The sequence below is a fragment of the Siphateles boraxobius genome, unplaced genomic scaffold (assembly GCF_051911475.1).
Source record: "Siphateles boraxobius isolate OS27281-9 unplaced genomic scaffold, OSU_SipBor_1 11, whole genome shotgun sequence".
Classification (NCBI taxonomy): domain Eukaryota; kingdom Metazoa; phylum Chordata; class Actinopteri; order Cypriniformes; family Leuciscidae; genus Siphateles; species Siphateles boraxobius.
Genome location: NW_027508711.1, coordinates 9014999 through 9036209, shown reverse-complemented (window position 1 = coordinate 9036209; position 21211 = coordinate 9014999). Strand labels below are relative to the sequence as shown.

Genomic DNA, 21211 nt, shown 5'->3' with positions numbered 1-21211 from the left:
CAAGCTATCTGTTATTTACAGAGGCATTCCTGATAAGATTACCGCTGAGTTTAAGAAGTACGAAGGGCTAACCCGCCCCTTACAGCCCCCCTCAGAGCTGCTGTACTCCATACAGGGAATTATAAAGAGCTTGCTTGTGACCTGCCTCTCTGCGACTGAAGGGAGCAGGTTACTTAATCAGTGTCCCAGCACAATTTGATTTGATTGTTTCTGCCTCCATGGACTGAAAACAACATTTTATGACAAATCGCTGCTGGAAAGAAGCGGTCTCATTCCAATATCGCTCCTATTATTCTCTCCGTCTCGCTCTTTCCTCACCCTCTTCTCTTATTTTCTTGCACTCAGCGGCTGAATGGATAAAACTGGGATGCCTGAGGCTTGTGGCCCCCTGGCAAGCAATGAACAAATCACAGAGGCAACAGCACCCAGTTCTAAACTGTTCCGCTGCAGCTGTGTGCGTCGATGGGTTTCTCTGGCCTACAGAGAGGAGCTCTACCAAGTCCTGCTCCTGACCGGGCCCCTGGTGAGTCCTCTCTCGTCTCCAATACTCTCTCAGTACTTCAGCTCACTTTAAACTTTAAAGAGGAGCTTTGTCAGCAGACATTGGTTCTGGGATGCATGTTTAGGTTTTGACCCATGCCTGTAGCTTAAGTTAGTCTTGACTTGGGAGTAATTGTATGATTGATGGCGATGTGAATGATGGCTCCTGTTTTATAGTCGTGAACAGTGTTTGTCTGACTGTCACATGGAATTCCTTAATTCCATGTGAATGGTATGAATTCTGTTTATATTGGGAATTTATCTTGGTTAGGCATCTGTGGATTGAAAAATTATTATCATGATGGATTGAAAAAATTATCATGATGAGGGAGCAATGGTACCACTATTAAAGCAAATACAAAAATATATTTCAAATTTGATACACTCACCACCCACTTTGTAAGGTACACCTGTTCAACTGTGCATTAACACAAATATCTAATCAGCCAATCACATGGTTGCAACTCAATCCACCTAGGCATGGTCAAGATGACCTGCTGAAGTTCAAATTGAGCATCAGAATATAAAAGAAAGAAAGATGATTTAAGTGACTTTGAACATGACATGGACTGATGATTTACTGGGATTTTCACTCACAACCATCTCTAGGATTTACAGAGAATGGTCTGAAAAAGAGAAAATACCCAGGGAGTGACAGTTCTGTGAGTGAAAATGCCTTATTGATGCCAGAGGTCATAGGAGAATGGCCAGACTGGTTCGAGGTGATAGAAACAACAGTAACCCAAATAACCACTTGTTACAACCGGGGTCTGCAGAAGAGCATCTCTGAACCACAACATGTCGAACCTTGAAGCAGACATGCTACAGCAGCAGAACACACACCGGTGTTACTCCTGTCTGATAAGAACAGGAAACTGAGGCTACAATTCACACATGATCACCGAAATTGGACAAAAAAAGATTGGAAAACCGTTGCCTGGTCTGATGAGTCATGATTTCTGCTGCGACATTCAGATGGAAGGGTCAGAATTTGGCATAAACAACATAAAAGCATGGATCAATCCTGCCTTGTATCAACGGTTCAGGCTGGTGCTTATGGTGTAGTGGATTGTGGGAGATTTTCTTCACACACTTTGGATCTCTTTGTAACAAGTGAGCATCTTTTAAACGCCACAGCCTGCCTCTGTATTGTGGCTGATCATGTCCATCCCTTTATGACCACAGTGTACACATCTTCTGATGGCTACTTCCACCAGGATAACTCAATCCAATAGAACATCTTTGGGATGTGGTGGAACAGGAGATTCACAATCGTGGATGTGTAGCCAACAAATCTGCAGCAACTGTGTGATTCTATCCTGTCAATATGGGCCAAAATCTCTGAGGAATGTTTCCTGTACCTTGTTGAATCTACAGTATGCCACAAAGAATTAAGGCAATTCTGAAGACAAAATGGGGTCAAACCTAGCAAGGTGTACCTAATAATAATTAGGTTTACCTAATATTTTACCTAGTAAAATATATTTACCTATATATATATATATATATATATATATATATATATATATATATATATATATATATATATATATGATCAATATATGAAATGGTTTAACAGTATATTTGAAAATATACAGAATATTATATTGTGTTAATATATTACAATATATTGAAAAATACATAAGAAATTGCAGCTTTTCATAGGCTATATTGAATAAATATGTGACAATATACTTACCAACTTTACTTACTTTATGAATTTTAATTTTACATTTTAAATTTTTTGTCTTTATTTATAAATATTTAATATGTATTAATATATAGCAATACATGCGGTCAATTAATATATTGCAGTATATTGAAAAATATCAGCACTAATTTCACATATGGAAATGTTTTGTGTAATATATCATAATATATTTTGCAGTATATTCCCATATATTTTTGTTCCATAAGGGATCTCTAAACTGTAAATGCGACTATCAGGCATGAAGATATAAACATAAACATCATGATTTTCTATAGTTGTTTTACCGGACGTAATTTGGATTCAAATAGTCCAACAATCTTTGGGCTGCAGACTGAATTGAATTCTGTGTGGTTTATCTGTATGCTTGTGTTCTCTGTTGATGTCTAAATTCTCATTTTCATCAGCTCGTCTCCAGGATCTTAAACTTTCTACTGCCATTCGTCATCACAATATTCTGTGGTCACCTTGGAAATGCTGAATTGGCAGGATATGCCCTGGCTTCTGCGGTAATGCATCCACTGTCTATTGCTGTGAGAGAAAAAAATCTGCAAAAAGAATTACCTTTAGGGTTACAACAGCTTCACTGGGACAGTAACTTCAAAGGTACACTTTTGTACTTTTTCTAAGGGTTGCATATATATTAGTACCTTATTGTACCTAAAGGTACTAAATCCACCCTTTAGAGGTAAATTAGGTACAAAGATATATGCCACATCAAGTTAAAGGTAAGGTCTACTTTAAGACATTCCGTCCAGTTATTACATCTCTGATATTAAAATATATAACTATATTAAAATTAATGAAATCCTTCTGACATCAATGACCTCAGACATTTCACTGAAAAAACTAAAGCCTTTGTATCTTGTCATGTCTGTGTTTTGTAAACTAAGACTATTTCCTATTTCAAGAAGTGCGCTGGAAGATCTGATTGGAAATCCATTGCCTGTATCTCCAAGAAGGAAGCAGTGAGAGATAAGGGGACTGTGTTCAGTGATTGCACTACTAAAGCATCATTTGTCTCCCTCAGACTGTTAATGTGACCACAACAGCCACTGGATGCGGTCTGGCCCTTGCATGTGACACACTCGTCTCTCAGGTAGTCTTAACTCATGATGACCTTAACATGTTAACATGCCAACTATCACAATAAACCATTGTTTATTGTGTTTGTATAATAACCTAGCCCCCCCCCCCCCCCCCCAACCCAGTTTTAGCTGGACTCACAGTATTTCACAAAGTGAGAGATTTATCAATATCTCCGTCTGTTACAAAAAAAAAACATATCTGAAAAACAACTCAGCCAACATCAACATCAAGTAACTTAATTCTTACATGAAGTAATGAGTCCATCCTCTATATTATGTACTAATAATCTGTTGTCCATGTCCAGACATTTGGCAGTAGGAACCTTAAGCGTGTGGGGGAAATTCTCCAGAGAAGCATACTCATCCTCTTACTCTTCTGCCTGCCATGCTGGGCCATACTCATCAACGCTGAGTCAATACTCCTCACCCTGAAGCAAGAGTCGGAGGTGGCCAGGTCAGACTAATCCAGTCAGATTACTAGATCAGAACTTTTAGTAAGTTAATTGTTACCAATGTAAAAACTTTTTTTCATGAAGATAGGAAACTATATGATCTGTAGGGAAAGCTAACTTTTGTGCCAAAAGAAAAGAATAAACAGTTCCCACGCTTTAAAAATCAGCAGTTGAAACATCGAGGGAACTAAAACTTCTGAGATGAATAAAGAATTTATTTATTTAAATATACATCTGGGGATAAAAGTCCAGATAATTTAAATCAAATTAATCTGTGCCTCCATCTTACAGTATTAACTGGGACTTTTTTCTTTACTGCTTTCTTTTCATGTTTTTTTCACCAAACACTGATAACAATTTTTTTTTTCAAATGCTTTCATGAAATGAGATAAAAGATTTACTTCTTGAATATTTTTTTAATCATATAAATTTTAAATCTTAAAATCAGCATGAAATAAAATTTGCATGAAACGACTTCATGAAACAAGAAAAATTGTAGGGCGGAACTTGATTTTTTTCCATCGGGAATTGATTGGATGGTTGTGGTTTGCTATTGCTGTGATCTCAAGTGTGTATAATGAGGCTAAAGACCGCAGACTCTAGCATCAGTTATAAAAATCATTATAAAATAATAGTATACACATACATTGGGGTGAAAATATAGGCATAAAAGCAATGATTACAATAAAGATTAAATACGATTATCAGAAACCAAATGAAACCTACCTCTCCCATTCAGTTACATTGCAAAGAGGAGGAGACAGAACAGGAAATTAAGTTGGCTCATGACATCACAACAACTAAAGGGAAAAGTACTAATTTCAATCAAGCAGCTAAATGAGGTGAACAATTTTGTGTGAATTCTGCTTAATACATACATTTAACAAGAGGCTGCGGTCTTTAGCGTCCTTTTTAGTGCGCCCGTCTCCCATGCCATGCCAGAATAGGTTTAGTAAGACTGGTTACATTTGGTGCTGTGACCTGGATGGGAGTGGTCTCCCCTGGCCTCAAGAAGCATGCTAGAGACTGCAGTGTTTAGCGTCCGAAAGAACCGGTTACACATAGCTAAATTATACATAATAAATGCTGCAATATTACATAAAAAAATAAGAATGGTCAATTTTTACTGTCAATTTTGACCTCTAAATTAATTTTAAATTAGATAATAGTTTATCCAATGTGCCAAAAAAAGTAAACTTAATTGTATTGAACGTGGACTTCTTGTTACTTGCAGCCTGGGAAGAGTTGAGAATTGAAAACAAAAGGAATTGGAACTCGGGAACATAGAGAAAACCCACCATAATGAAACAACTAAGCATACTAGCATAGAAAAATAACCAACAAGCTAAGGGAACCTTTACACGACAACGATGTACTAAAACCAGAAAAGTTTATCCTTTGCATTTTTTTTGCATACAGACAACAACATAGTCAAAACCCCCGTTCACACGTATCCACAAAAACGATTAAAAACGATGTATTTTGCTGCCAAGCCAGTAGTTGGCGATATCACTTTGTAAAGAAACACTACGCGCCTATAGAATGAACATGTAATACGCATGCACATGATGTCACCGTTTTCACAAATTCACATTTTTGTAGTTTACACAGAGACAATAACGATATCGTTTTCAAAAACGCGCACCTTGAAACCAGTTTTCAAAAGTTTGCATTTTAAAATAATACTATAATATAAAATAGGGGAAAGAAGAATATAATACTTTTTGAGAAGTCAGGTGATTGGTTGGGGCATGGCCCCGCTTCTGAACCTCAGTTAACTCCCTTTTAACACATTGTTTTAATAATCTTTAAATAATCTATTTTGATGTGTTGACTAACACACTAAAACACATGTAAAGTACTTGATTATAATTTTAACTGTAGTGTGTTATTCAATAGTTTATTACGTTTGAAGTTTGAATATTTTTTTTAAATGTTCTAAACTGCTACTTTTTCATTTCCCAAGAGTAATTTCAAATATATTTGAATACATGCATACAAGTTTCAAGTTTAAAAAATATTACATTAAGGTATATTTTAGTTTACCAGAAATGCTTGACAGCACAATAAGCATAACACCTTAACCATATATCAGAGATAACAGGATTATGAAATTACATATAAAGATGTAGGCCTCCCAGACAGCAAAATAGTTCGGCCCAGATCCGGACAACATCTAGTACACGGGATTCCACATGAATCTGGGCCGATACTTTTGCTGTCTAGGCTACTTAAATCATACCAAAGTGGGTCAAAAAAGCTGAACTCTATAAGAGTTTAACTATAAAATCTAAAATAACTTTAGTTAAAATTTATACTATAGTTTATAGTTAAAGTAAATTTAAACTATAATACATTTTCATTTAATTGCAATTCTGTCAGGTCTATTTAAGTCAAGAACACACAAGACAATAGAAATGATTAGGAAATTTGTATTGAATAAATTGCAATTCAGTTGATAATTCAAATTTGGCGGTATGGCTCTGTTCAGGGAGTCCTCTGACCTTTCATGAGCACCATGAAATAGCAGAGAGTCAGAGGACAGCAGCAGCATTAGGGAACACTCACAGTTTAGTACTGGGAGAGCAGAACTATTCCCCCATATGAACAGAGCAGCAACGATGACAGAATAGCAAATGCCACGTTATACACGACAAGGAGGAGCTGGGGAGGTGGTGGGTTGCAGAGAGCGAGCAGCAAGCAGTTAGGAGCGAACTGAATCTGTTTAAATAGGGCGCCCTGATTTGAGCGTAGTCATTAGCAGCGAGGGGAGATGAACAGCTGATGCAGCTCAGCTGAGCAGATCGCTGATGCGACCGTGTTGGCTAATAGCGTTAGCAGCATCTTGCCTACTTGGCCTGCCAGAGCTGACGCTCAATTTCTGTCAGGTCTATTTAAGTCAAGAACACACAAGAGAATAGAAATGATTAGGAAATTTGTATCGAATAAATTGCAATTCAGTTGATAATTAATTTGGCAGTATGGCTCTGTTCAGGGAGTCCTCTGACCTTTCATGAGCACCATGAAATAGCAGAGAGTCAGAGGACAGCAGCAGCATTAGGGAACGCTCACAGTTTAGTACTGGGAGAGCAGAACTATATCCCCCAAACAAACCATACCTGGCAACCTCTTGTGGATAAGACAAGAGATGGAATTAGACAATTAAAATGCTTAGAAAACTTTATGAATAAATACGATTAGTGGGCAATATGTTTCAGTTCAGATAAGTGTCCTGACCATTCATGAGCACCATGAATTTAGCAGAGAGTCAGGGGACAGCAGCAGCATTAGGGGACGGATGAGTCTCCTGACCATTCATGAGCACCATGAATTTAGCAGAGTCAGGGGACAGCAGCAGCATTAGGGGACGGATGAGTCTCCTGACCATTCATGAGCACCATGAATTTAGCAGAGTCCGGGGACAGCAGCAGCATTAGGGGACGCTTACATGAATTAGACTAGGAGAGCTGAACTATTTCCCCCAAACAGACCATAAAGAAACCTCCTGTGATATGAAGGATGAATTAAGCAGCCAGTAAGCGCATCCAGGGGCAATGTAACTATCAGAAGAAAGACAAGGTAGATTTAGCAGATGAGACTTCTTTTAATTGACTCACTGAATAGTGACTGTTACTAGTTTTTTTTTTTAGAGATGTGCCACAGCAGAAATAATTCAGTTGCACCATGAATTGTTATTACTAACTATCTATCACTGCAACCTGTTTGATCTGTGCTACATAGTGCTAAAACACTGCATGTGGAACGCGAGCAGTTGCCAATGACAACAGATAAGTAACGCACATTGCCAATATGATCGCATAAGCCTAGCAAGAGCATTTAAATGAAAACGACTAGATAAGCCCAAACAAACGGATAGCATTAGCAACAGCATGGTGCCATATCCTAATAGCTTTTAACAATGAGCATTAAAAAGGAACTTAGCTTGGCTTCCTGAAGACTTTCATAGATGAATGGAGATTGAATACATCGAGTCCTGTTTCAATTTGCAGAGAGCGAGCAGCAAGCAGTTAGGAGCGAACTGAATCTGTTTAAATAGGGCGCCCTGATTTGAGCGTAGTCATTAGCAGCGAGGGGAGATGAACAGCTGATGCGCTGATGCAGCTCAACTGAGCAGATCGCTGATGAGACCGTGTTGGCCAATAGCGTTAGCAGCATCTTGTCTACTTGGCCTGCCAGAACTGACCCTGACGCTCAATTTAAAATGCAATTAAGAGTCCAAAAACTTTACATTCAGGTCGCACACCTAAGTATATTCTTTTAAATTATATTATTTCCATAATACTGTTTTTTAAATGTATGCTAAAAGAAATCTGATTGTTCTCACGATAAATAAATAAATAAATACATACATACATACATAAATAAATAAATCAATAAATAAATAAATAAATATGACACCAAATTGTAACTATTTATGGAGTGTCAATTATCCTGTTTTTGGGTATCATACTGTTCAAAGACTATGCTCAAGGTTCCATTATTCATCCATATTTCAGGATTGCACAGCTGTATGTTATGGCTTTCCTCCCTGCTGTCCCTGTAAGTATAACAACAGTGGTTGTGCTTTAATTTCTGTACTGGCCTTGTTTTTCTAGAGTATAAATTCACATGTTTCCTGGCGCTTTCTCCAAATCGTGCTGCTCACTCTTCATGACACTTTTTTGGTCTATGACCAGTGTGTTTCCTGTTAAATTGTCTATTATTTTCAGTTCAACAGATGTAATATTTAAAGGGTGTAACCACATTCATACAGTCAGTTGTCACAAGCTTTCCTTCGGCTGACAGCACTGATAACTTCCTTTAATTTCCTAGGCCATGTTTCTGCACCACCTGCAGGTGTCTTATCTCCAAAACCAGGTACAACATCTCAGTAAGCTCAAGATGTTGCATTGGACAGCTTGTACATATGAGCCAAAGAGATGAAAACTGAAGAGATAATGTATTTTCATGTTTCAGGGCATCATCCTGCCCCAGATGTACACTGCAGTTGCTGCCAACATTTTAAATGTAGCGACAAACTACATCCTTCTTCACTCAATGAAGCTGGGAGTGAAGTATGTATGATTAATAGGCCACTAATTTTAATAATAATAAACAATAATAAAAACACTGAAGAGCCAGGAAATAAATTATCTTTAGGATAAGCAGGTGTGTGTGTGTTTCTGCAGGGGCTCTGCTGTAGCCAACAGTTTCTCAGAGATCTCCATCTGCCTCCTGCTGTTTGCATACATACGCTGGAAAAAGCTGTATGTGAAGACATGGGATGGTGAGGAATATATTGAAAGCCTCACACACACTTTTATGCCATTATGGGGTCATTGACTTCTAAAATGATTACATTAAGTCATCTATAATTATCACTCCCTAATGGGGCGTTCACATCCGACATTGATTTTCAGTGACAAATTGATTCTTGACCGTGAGCGAGAGAGATGGCTAGTGCAGTTAGCAGAGTTCCAATGTATGCAAATTAACCTCAACGTATGCGGCGACTACCAATGGAAGGGCCGACAGCGATGCATCACTGAATATACAGTGCTGCTCAAAAATTTACACACCCCTTGCAGAATCTGTGAAAATGTGAATAATTTTAACAAAATAAGAGGGATATTATTTTTTATTTAGTTCTGTCCTGAATAGAATATTTTACATAAAAGATGTTTACATATCAAGTCAACTTTATTATATTACATATAGTTATTATTTATATATTTATTATTCACAAGACAAAAAATAGCTGAATTTATAAAAATGACCCCGTAAATAAGTTCATGTATCCTTAATTCTTAATACTGTGTGTCGTAACCTGGATGATCCACAACAGTTTTTTGTTTTGTTTTGTGATGGTTGTTCTTGAGTCCCTTGTTTGTCCTGAGCAGTTAAACTGTCCAATGTTCTTCATAAAAGTCCTTCAGGTCCTGGAAATTCTTCAGTTTTCCAGCATCTTTTGCATATTTGAACCCTTTCCAGAAGTGACTGTATGATTTCGAGATCCATCTTTTCACACTGAGGAAAATTGACTCAAATACAACTTTAAAAAAAAGGTTCATACATTAACCGATGCTCCCGAAGGAAACACAATGAATTAAGAACCAGGGGTGAAAACTTTTGAACAGGATGATTTTTTTTCTATTTTGTTAATTCTTAATTCTACGATAGATAGATAGATAGATAGATAGATAGATAGATAGATAGATAGATAGATAGATAGATAGATAGATAGATAGATAGATAGATAGATTGATAGATATGGGATAAATATAGTATCAAAATGATTAACACCTGCAAGCACACTTATCAATTAACTTGATACATGTTGCAGAAATGTTTTATCCATGCCTTTCAACTTGCGTGTGCAAAATTCAAAATTGAATGAATGTGTAGCAATTTGTACAAAAAGAAACATTTTTGAGAATACAAATGTTTTCTTTTGTATTAGTGTATCATAATTTGTGCATGCAACAAAGAAGACGTGCAACTCTGGATCAGGTGACGCGCGTGCATTCATTGAGTTCTTCGATCTCATGCACAATGCACAACTACCCATTTATTTGACAAATTCACAAATGTGCGTCGCTACATTTAAACTAATACAATACAACTTGTGTGTGCAAAATCCGGAATCACATGAATGTGCAGCATTTTGTACAAATAGAGACATAGTTGTTAATACAAAACCTCAATTTTGTATTAATGTAGGCCAGAATTTGTGCATGCAACAAGTAAGATGTGCATTTGTGGATGAGATGACACGCGAGCATTCATTGACTCATTTCTGAGTCGATCCTATTTGATTCATTTGGATTTTGAGACTTTCATTTCGCCGGTTTCGCCTTGCACGATCCACACACACTGTCTGAGAAAACCTGCTACCAATAGATGGCAGTATTCTGCTTAAACAGACAACGGCAGCGTAATCAAGCGTGTTCCCAATTTAAAACACATAAAAAATCCCCATTTAAAACACATTTGTTTTCCCTTTATCCTTGGCCTGTCACTGTTATATAGTCTTACTATAGCACGATGAGTTTTAACAATATGCAACCATTGTATATCGACATTGAATATTAATTGAAAATCACGTAGGCTACTACGTGTGTATAGCTGCATAGCCTACATGAGAATGCTTGGGCTACCACAGCTCATGATGCACAAGGGAATGTCTGCAAATTCCACTATCTGCGTTAAAACGTATACTTTTTTAAATTAAAATAAATTTTAAAGGTGCTCAAAGCGATGTCACGCGTTTTTTAAGCCAAAACATTTTTTGTCACATACAACAAACATCTCTTCACTATCCGCTAGCTGCCTGTCCCCTGAACACACTGTAAAAAAACGTGGTCTCTGCAGACACCCCAAGCTCCACAAACGGCAACAAAAACAAACTGGGCTTACCCGCACCATGAAACATAACAAAGTGTTCCAGCCAATAACCGATAAGAATGGTTTGGGGGTGCGGTTTGGGGGGTTAGTGCGCGGATGAGTAGGAGGGAGGGTCTACCTAGCCTTCGTTTTGTTTGACAATAAACGTCAACAAGAAGTGATGTCACCCGACATCGCTTAGAGCACCTTTAATATTTAAAAACAGACATTTTCAAATTCCAAAGCTCGTAGAAGGTTCCTGTAAGACTGACTTACAAGTCAAATTTGGACAATACTTCCCTTCATGTAGCCTATGTAGCCTGTATTCTGCAGAAAAATAATGTATTTCACCAAAAGGTTTTTTTCATGTTCAAAATGGTTGTAGTATGTTCCTAGTGACTAGACTGGCTTACTACAGGTGAAATTGTCCCAATACCTCCCTTCATGTAGCCTATTTACAGTAGGCCTAAACAATTACTTTTTTATAAAAAAAGACTGTAATTCACCAAAAAGGTTTTTGGTACTACAGATCAATAATGCAAAATCTCACCTGACTATCACTAGGAACGTACTACAACCTTTGGAACATGAATAGAAAAACAATTCAAAGTAATTATTTTTTTGTTACTGTTCAATCGAGATATTGGCTGGACATAGGCTAAGTCAGTCTGTCCACTAGGCATTTACTATAACCTTGGTATCGTTCATTTGAATGAATGACTGGACGTTTATATTCTTTTTGACTGTGAGTGGAATTTGCAGATGGTCCCTTTAGAAAATGCGGCGAATATCAAACCTAAAACTTACTTTACTGCACTCTCGGACCGGTTGCTCTCCCCTGTATGCAAGCTAAACGCAACTGCAGAATTTCATGGAAAGGAAGATTTTCTTCCCATAGAGCCTATTATTACGAAAAAGCTTAACTTCAATGCAGTAAGACGGTGATATTAAAACTCAGTAGCCGATACACCTTATTGAACATGCAATGCGCTATTGCACGTGAAGCGTTTTATAATGATTTTCAATGTGTGCTGTTCATAATCTGATTGCCTCTATAAAGTATGCTTTATTAATAAGGTAATAGGCCTATATTGTGTACTAAATTTGGTGCTTCAATTTAATATCACTCACATTATGCGTTTTAAATGGGGATCACGCTTGATTACGCTGCCGTTGTCTGTTTAAGCAGAATACTGCCGTCTAGTGGTAGCAGGTTTTCTCAGACAGTGTGTGTGTGGATTGTGCAAGGCGAAACCGGCGAAATGAAAGTCTCAAAATCCAAATTAATCAAATAGGATCAACTCAGAAACGAGTCAATGAATGAACGCGTGTCACCTCATCCACAAATGCACATCTTAATTGTTGCATGCACAAATTCTGGCCTACATTAACACAAAATTGAGGTTTTGTATTAACAACTATGAATCTATTTGTACAAAATGCTGCACATTCATGTGATTCTGGATTTTGCACACACAAGTTGTATTGTATTAGTTTAAATGTAGCGACGCACATTTGTGAATTTGTCAAATAAATGGGTAGTTGTGCACACATTAATAATTTGCACCAGGCCTATTCATTTGTAGTTGTTTGTGTGTGGGTTGTGAAATGCTTAAAAACAGCGAAAAAAAAAGTCTCAAAATCCAAATGAATCAAATGAGATCGACGAAAAGAACTCAATGAATGCACGCGCGTCACCTGATCCACAGTTGCACATCTTCTTTGTTGCATGCACAAATTATGATACACTAATACAAAAGAAAACATTTGTATTCACAAAAATGTTTCTATTTGTACAAATTGCTACACATTCATTCAATTTTGATTTTGCACAGGCAAGTTGAAAGTCATGGATAAAACATTTCTGCAACATGTATCAAGTTCATTGATAAGTGTGCTTGCACGTGTTAATCATTTTGATACTATATTCATCCCAAGATAGATAGATTCGCCTGTTGTTTGTAAGCAAACTTTGAGAAGTCTAAACCTCTGACAGCCTCTGAGGTAGAAGTTTTGACAGTTTTGACAGTCAAGCCAGTTTGACATGAATAAACTTTGTTGTCATTTTTTTATTGCGTTTTATGTAAGGGATAATGTACATCCAGCCGGTTGTTGTCTCAGAATAAACCACTAACCCGATCAGGACCCCGACGCGAAGCAGAGTTTCCACGAAAAGAGCCGTTGCTAGCGTGGCAAGTTCAAACTAGATGGACATTTTAGCATTGTGGTACAGTCATACCATTTATTACACAGCATTTCACCACCTTAATAATTATGGTGATGGCCACCGTAGGATTTGAGATAAAACTGTTTTAAAATCGTACCTGTTTGTTATCTTATAATCCTGTACAAAACAGTAGTCGCAAAATGACAGCAGTTGCATTTGTACGAAAAAAGAGAGAGCGAGTCCAGGATACTGGATGACATAATTAAATAACTGTACACAAAACATTTATTTTACTGGGTTTTAATATTTTATTATCTCACCAAACGCAAAACTTCCATGAAGAAAAAAACGTTCCTAGCAAGCATATTACGTTGTTGGCACGATTGACCAATCAGAATCAAGTATTCCACAGAGCCGTGTAATAATGTTCCTTTAACTTGTCACGTTTAAGTCACGTTTATCTTTACTTTTTGCAACAAATAAATACACTTGTAATTCTCTCACTTCTAGCCCTGGAAGTCCTATAGCAACGGACAGCGCAGAGACTCTGCTGTCAGTAATTTAATCACTTTCAATGTGAATTCCTGCTCCTTATAGACACCAGTTGGCATTTTCCCACTGAAATAAAATATTTTGTTCCTTTGTGAAGCTTTGTTTTGCATATGGAGGGAGATATTTAGATGAGGAATATTGCGACGTGTACGTTCCCGCAGGAAAACTCCAATCGAGGCATTTCAGGGAGTTCAGAAACAGTGTGCACTGATATAGAGAATAACTCCCTTAGGAGTGGACTTTGTGCTTTGTAACTTTGAAGACTAGCTCCGTTCATGCAACATTAAACACTAAACAAAGTTAAAAATGTAAAAAAAGCACAATAGGTCCCCTTTAAGAGCGTTTGTGGCCATTTGTAACTTGAATGTGTCAGGCTTCCGGTGTCAGCCACTTCCAGTTATTTTAGCTATACAAAAACAGTTTGTTACGATGCTTGATATTGTAAACTGGTATTTATTATTTTAATGTATTATCGCAATCATAAACACACTGGTTTGTAGCGCAAATAGTTATTCATCATTTACCTATAGGCTAATAAATCGGAAGCCTCACTCAAATTGACTGAGCCTGGTTTCTCCCAAGTTTTTTTTTTCTCCATTCTGTCACCTGATGGAGTTTCGGTTCCTTGCCACTGTTGCCTTGGCTTTTGGCTTTCTTAGATGGGAATATTTAATATTCAACAATATTATTGATCTGCCTTACTTAAGGTGGATGATGATTCAATATTCTTCTAGAAACAAACTTTGTTGTATTATTTTCATGTTATCACTGTGAATCTGCTTTGATACAAACACTATATAAATAAAGGTGACTTGACTTGACAAATTCACAGTAAATTGCTTGCTTCTGCGAAGTAGACAGGTTTTGTCTAATTGTGACAAGTTCTTACACATACATAATTACACAAACACAATAATTTTGCATAGCAAGTCAATCAATAATTACAAGAGATGTATGGTGTTCTGTAAGTGTTTGTCTCTGTCGCCCCCTACAGGCTGGTCTAGAGCATCACTGCAGGAGTGGGGCTCTTACATGAGACTGGCCATCCCCAGCACTCTCATGCTCTGTTTTGAGTGGTGGGTCTATGAGATCGGAGGTTTCCTTGCAGGTGTGTAGATGTGTGAGGAAGTTTGAGTATGTGTTGTCTTGTGTTTCTGATTAAATTAAATGAGTAGTTGCCAATTTGATGTTCATAACAGAAAATATTCCTATTGGTCTTCATCCTGAGGTGCCACGGCAAACATGTTAAATCCCTAACAATTAATACTTTGTTAATTAAGTTGGCTTAAGAAAGCCAATTTACTGAAATCCTATTTAAACTTCTTCTTCTTCTTCTTCTTCTTCTTCTTCTTCTTCTTCTTCTTCTTCTTCTTCTTCTTCTTCTTCTTCTTCTTCTTCTTCTTCTTCTTCTTCTTCTTCTTCTTCTTCTTCTTCTTCTTCTTCTTCTTCTTCTTCTTCTTCTTCTTCTTCTTCTTCTTCTTCTTCTTCTTCTTCTTCTTCTTCTTCTTCTTCTTCTTCTTCTTCTTCTTCTTCTTCTTCTTCTTCTTCTTCTTCTTCTTCTTCTTCTTCTTCTTCTTCTTCTTCTTCTTCTTCTTCACCAAAATTTTCTGACTCTAACTCCTCCTAGAGTTTTAACTCTACAAACTCCAAACTCGGGTCAGACCTACAGACTGTTCTGACTCGAGTTGCTATATCTTTTCAGACTGATTTGACTTTCAGTTTTCTTAAAAGTTAATATTAAAAACCATAAAAATCCCATTGACTTTAATTGCAACAGTTCAAATTGAGCCAAGGCTACGGTGGCCCAGTAGTGTACAACACAGAAACTCAAATCTAAACTCCCTGAAGCCCTAGATTCAAAACTAACTAATATTTCTTTTTTCTAACAAATCCATCTTTCTTTCTAACTAATCTTTATTTCTTTTTAACTAATTTATCTATCTTTCTTTCTTTCTTTCTAACTAATCTTTCTTTCTTTCTAACTAATCTTTCTTTATTTCTAACTAATCTATCTTTCTTTCTTTCTAACTAATCTATCTTTCTTTCTTTCTAACTAATCTATCTGTCTCTCTAACGAATCTATCTATCTTTCTTTCTTTCTAACCAATCTATCTTTCTTTCTTTCTAACTAATCTATCTATCTTTCTTTCTAACTAATCTATCTATCTTTCTTTCTAACTAATCTATCTTTTTTACTAATTTCTTTCTTTCTTTCTTTCTACTTAATCTATCTATCTTTCTTTCGGACTAATCTATCTTTCTTTCTGACTAATCTATCTTTCTTTCTCTTTCTTTCTATCTAACTTATCTATCTTCCTTTCTTTCGAACTAATCTTTCTTTCTAACTAAGCTATCTTTCTTTCTTTCTTTCTAACTAATCTTTCTTTCTAACTAATCCATCATTCTTTCTTTCTAACTAATCCATCTTTCTTTCTAACTAATCTATCTATCTTTCTTTCTAACTAATCTTTCTTTTTTCTAACCAATCTATCTTTCTTTCTTTCTACTTAATCTATCTTTCTTTCTAACTAATCTATCTTTCTTTTTTTCTTTCTAACTAATCTATCTTTCTTTTTCTTTCTTTCTAACTAATCTATCTTTCTTTCTCTTTCTTTCTTTCTAACTAATCTTTCTTTCTAACAGTCTTTCTTTCTAACTAATCTTTCTTTCTATCTCATTCTTTCCTTCTAACTAATCTTTCTTTCTTTCTAACTAATCCATCTTTCTTTCTTTCTTTCTTTTTCTTTCTAACTAATCCATCTTTCTTTCTTTCTAACTAATCTTTCTTTTTTCTAACAAATCCATCTTTCTTTCTAACTAATCTTTCTTTCTTTCTAACTAATCTATCTTTCTTTCTTTCTAACTAATCTATCTTTCTTTCTAACTACTCTATCTATCTTTCTTTCTAACTAATCCATCTTTCTTTCTTTCTAACTAATCTATCTTTCTTTCTAACTACTCTATCTATCTTTCTTTCTTTCTAATCCATCTATCTTTCTTTCTAACTAATCTATCTTTTTTCTTTCTAACTAATCTCTTTCTTTCTTTCTAACTAATCTCTTTTTTCTAACTAATCTGTCTTTCTTTCTTTCTTTCTCACTAATCTATCTTTCTTTCATTCTAACAAATCTATTTTTCTTTCATTCTAACTAATCTTTTTTTCTTTCTAACTAATCCATCTTTTTTCTTTCTAACTAATCTGTCTTTCTTTCATTCTAACAAATCTATCTATCTTTCTTTCTAACTAATCTATCTTTCTTTCTAATTAATCTTTCTTTCTTTCTAATAATCTATCTTTTTTCTTTCTAACTAATCTATATTTTTTCTTTTTAACTAATCTATCTTTTTCTTTCTAACTAATCTATCTTTCTTTAACTAATCTATCGTTCTTTCTTTCTAACTAATCTATCTATCTTTCTCTCTAACTAATCTATCTATCTTTCTTTCTAACTAATCTATTTTTTTTCTTTCTAACTAATCTCTTTCTAACTAATCTGTCTTCCTTTCTTTCTAACTAATCCTTTCTTTATTTCTAACTAATCCTTTCTTTGTTTCTAACTAATCTTTCTTTCTTTCTAACTAATCTATCTATCTTTCTTTGTTTCTAACTAATCTTTCTTTCTTTCTAACTAATCTATCTTTCTTTCTTTCTAACTAATCTATCTTTCTCTCTAACTAATCTATCTTTCTTTCTTTCTAACTAATCTATCTTTCTTTCTTTCTAACTAATCCATCTTTCTTTCTAACTAATCTATCTTTTTTCTTTCTAACTGATCTCTTTCTTTCTAACTAATCTGTCTTCCTTTCTTTCTGTCTTCTTTCCTTTCTAACTAATCCTTTCTTTATTTCTAACTAATCCTTTCTTTGTTTCTAACTAATCTTTCTTTCTTTCTAACTAATCTATCTATCTTTTTTTGTTTCTAACTAATCTTTCTTTCTTTCTAACTAATCTATCGTTCTTTCTTTCAAACTAATCTATCATTCTTTCTTTCTAACTAATCTATCGTTCTTTCTTTCTAACTAATCTATCTTTCTTTCTAACTAATCTATCTTTTTTCTTTCTAACTAATCTCTTTCTTTCTTTCTAACTAATCTCTTTCTTTCTTTCTAACTAATCTCTTTTTTCTAACTAATCTGTCTTTCTTTCTTTCTTTCTTTCTTTCTTTCTTTCTTTCTTTCTTTCTTTCTTTCTTTCTTTCTTTCTTTCTTTCTCACTAATCTATCTATCTTTCATTCTAACAAATCTATTTTTCTTTCTTTCTAACTAATCTTTATTTCTTTCTAACTAATCCATCTTTTTTCTTTCTAACTAATCTGTCTTTCTTTCATTCTAACAAATCTATCTATCTTTCTTTCTAACTAATCTATCTTTCTTTCTAATTAATCTTTCTTTCTAACTAATCTATCTTTTTTCTTTCTAACTAATCTATATTTTTTCTTTTTAACTAATCTATCCATCTTTCTAACTAATCCATCTTTTTTCTTTCTAACTAATCTATCTTTTTTCTTTCTAACTAATCTATCTATCTTTCTTTAACTAATCTATCGTTCTTTCTTTCTAACTAATCTATCTATCTTTCCCTCTAACTAATCTATCTATCTTTCTTTCTAACTAATCTATCTTTTTTCTTTCTAACTGATCTCTTTCTTTCTAACTAATCTGTCTTCCTTTCTTTCTGTCTTCCTTTCTTTCTAACTAATCCTTTCTTTATTTCTAACTAATCCTTTCTTTGTTTCTAACTAATCTTTCTTTCTTTCTGACTAATCTATCTATCTTTCTTTGTTTCTAACTAATCTTTCTTTCTTTCTAACTAATCTATCTTTCTTTCTTTCTAACTAATCTATCGTTCTTTCTTTCAAACTAATCTATCATTCTTTATTTTTAACTAATCTATCGTTCTTTCTTTCTAACTAATCTATCTATCTTTCTTTCTAACTAATCTATCTTTTTTCTTTCTAACTAATCTCTTTCTTTCTTTCTAACTAATCTCTTTTTTCTAACTAATCTGTCTTTCTTTCTTTCTTTCTCACTAATCTATCTTTCTTTCATTCTAACAAATCTATTTTTCTTTCTTTCTAACTAATCTTTATTTCTTTCTAACTAATCCATCTTTTTTCTTTCTAACTAATCTGTATTTCTTTCATTCTAACAAATCTATCTATCTTTCTTTCTAACTAATCTATCTTTCTTTCTAATTAATCTTTCTTTCTTTCTAACTAATCTATCTTTTTTCTTTCTAACTAATCTATATTTTTTCTTTTTAACTAATCTATCCATCTTTCTAACTAATCCATCTTTTTTCTTTCTAACTAATCTATCTATCTTTCTCTCTAACTAATCTATCTATCTTTCTTTCTAACTAATCTATCTTTTTTCTTTCTAACTGATCTCTTTCTTTCTAACTAATCTGTCTTCCTTTCTTTCTGTCTTCCTTTCTTTCTAACTAATCCTTTCTTTCTTTCTAACTAATCCTTTCTTTGTTTCTAACTAATCTTTCTTTCTTTCTAACTAATCTATCTATCTTTCTTTGTTTCTAACTAATCTATCTTTCTTTCTAACTAATCTATCTTTCTTTCTTTCTAACTAATCCATCTTTCTTTCTAACTAATCTATCTTTCTTTCTAACTAATCTATCTATCTATCTTTGTTTCTAACTAATCTTTCTTTCTTTCTAACTAATCCATCTTTCTTTCTAACAAATACATCTTTTTTTATAACTAATCTTTCTTTCTTTCTAACTAATCTATCTATCTTTCTTTGTTTCTAACTAATCTTTCTTTCTAACTAATCTATCTATCTTTCTTTCTTTATAACTAATCTATCTTTCTTTCTAACTAATCTATCTATCTTTCTTTCTAACTAATTTTTCTTTCTTTCTTTCTAACTAATCTATCTATCTTTCTTTGTTTCTAACTAATCTTTCTTTCTAACTAATCTATCTATCTTTCTTTCTAACTAATCTATCTATCTGTCTTTCTAACTAATCTATCGTTCTTTCTTTCTAACTAATCTTTCTTTCTAACTAATCTATCTATCTTTCTTTCTAACTAATCTATCGTTCTTTCTTTCTAACTAATCTATCTTTCTTTCTTTATAACTAATCTATCTTTCTTTCTTTATAAATAATCTATCTTTCTCCCAACTAATCTATCTATCTTTCTTTCTAACTAATTTTTCTTTCTTTCTTTCTAACTAATCTATCTATCTATCTTTTATTCTAACTAATCTTTCTTTCTTTCTAACTAATCTATCGTTCTTTCTAACTAATCTATCTTTCTTTCTTTCTAACTAATCCATCTTTCTTTCTAACAAATCCATCTTTCTTTCTAACTAATCTTTCTTTCTAACTAATCTAAATTATCTTTCTTTGTTTCTAACTAATCTTTCTTTCTTTCTAACTAATCTATCTTTCTTTCTTTCTAACTAAATCTATCTTTCTTTCTTTCTAACTAATCTATCTTTCTTTCTTTCTAACTAATCTATCTTTCTTTCTAACTAATCTATCTATCTTTCTTTCTAACTAATTTATCTATCTTTCTTTCTTTCTAACTAATTTTTCTTTCTTTCTTTTTAACTAATCTATTTATCTTTCTTTGTTTCTAACTAATCTTTCTTTCTTTCTAACTAATATATCTTTCTTTCTAACTAATATATCTTTCTTTCTTTCTGAATAATCTATCTTTCTTTCTTTCTAACTAATCTATCTTTCTTTCTTTCTAACTAATCTATCTTTCTTTCTTCCTAACAAATCTTTATTTTTTTTCTAACAAATCAATCTTTCTTTCTAACTAATCATTTCTTTCTAACTAATCTTTGTTTCTTTCTAACTAATCTATCTATCTTTCTTTGTTTCTAACTAATCTTTCTTTCTTTCTTACTAATCTATCTTTCTTTCTAACTAATATATCTTTCTTTGTTTCTAACTAATCTATCTTTCTTTCTTTCTAACTAATCTATCTTTCTTTCTAACTAATCTATCTATCTTTCTTTCTTTCTAACTAATCTTTCTTTCTTTCTTTCTAACTAATCCATCTTTCTTTCTAACTAATCCATCTTTCTTTCTAACTAATCTTTCTTTTTTCTAACAAATCCATCTTTCTTTCTAACTAATCTTTATTTCTTTCTAACTAATCTTTCTTTCTTTCTAACTAATCTATCTATGTTTCTTTGTTTCTAACTAATCTTTCTTTCTTTATAACTAATCTATCTTTCTTTCTTTCTAAATAATCTAACTTTCTTTCTTTGTAACTAATCTATCTTTCTTTCTTTCAAACTAATCCATCTTTTTTCTTTCTAACTAATCTGTCTTTCTTTCATTCT

General features: G+C 33.9%; 1 protein-coding gene across 1 annotated transcript in view; it reads left to right on the top strand.

Moving 5' to 3' along the window:
* Nucleotides 1-162: 162 nt before the first annotated feature.
* The window catches only part of slc47a1 (solute carrier family 47 member 1), a 50345-nt gene continuing 29296 nt past the window's right edge, over nucleotides 163-21211 (top strand). The window contains exons 1-9 of the mRNA XM_077195309.1: nucleotides 163-523; nucleotides 2656-2757; nucleotides 3279-3347; nucleotides 3642-3790; nucleotides 8306-8348; nucleotides 8622-8666; nucleotides 8766-8863; nucleotides 8978-9075; nucleotides 14885-14998. Coding sequence (XP_077051424.1) covers nucleotides 353-523; nucleotides 2656-2757; nucleotides 3279-3347; nucleotides 3642-3790; nucleotides 8306-8348; nucleotides 8622-8666; nucleotides 8766-8863; nucleotides 8978-9075; nucleotides 14885-14998 — 889 coding nt within the window. The 5' untranslated portion in view covers nucleotides 163-352. The remainder of the gene's footprint in view (nucleotides 524-2655; nucleotides 2758-3278; nucleotides 3348-3641; nucleotides 3791-8305; nucleotides 8349-8621; nucleotides 8667-8765; nucleotides 8864-8977; nucleotides 9076-14884; nucleotides 14999-21211) is intronic.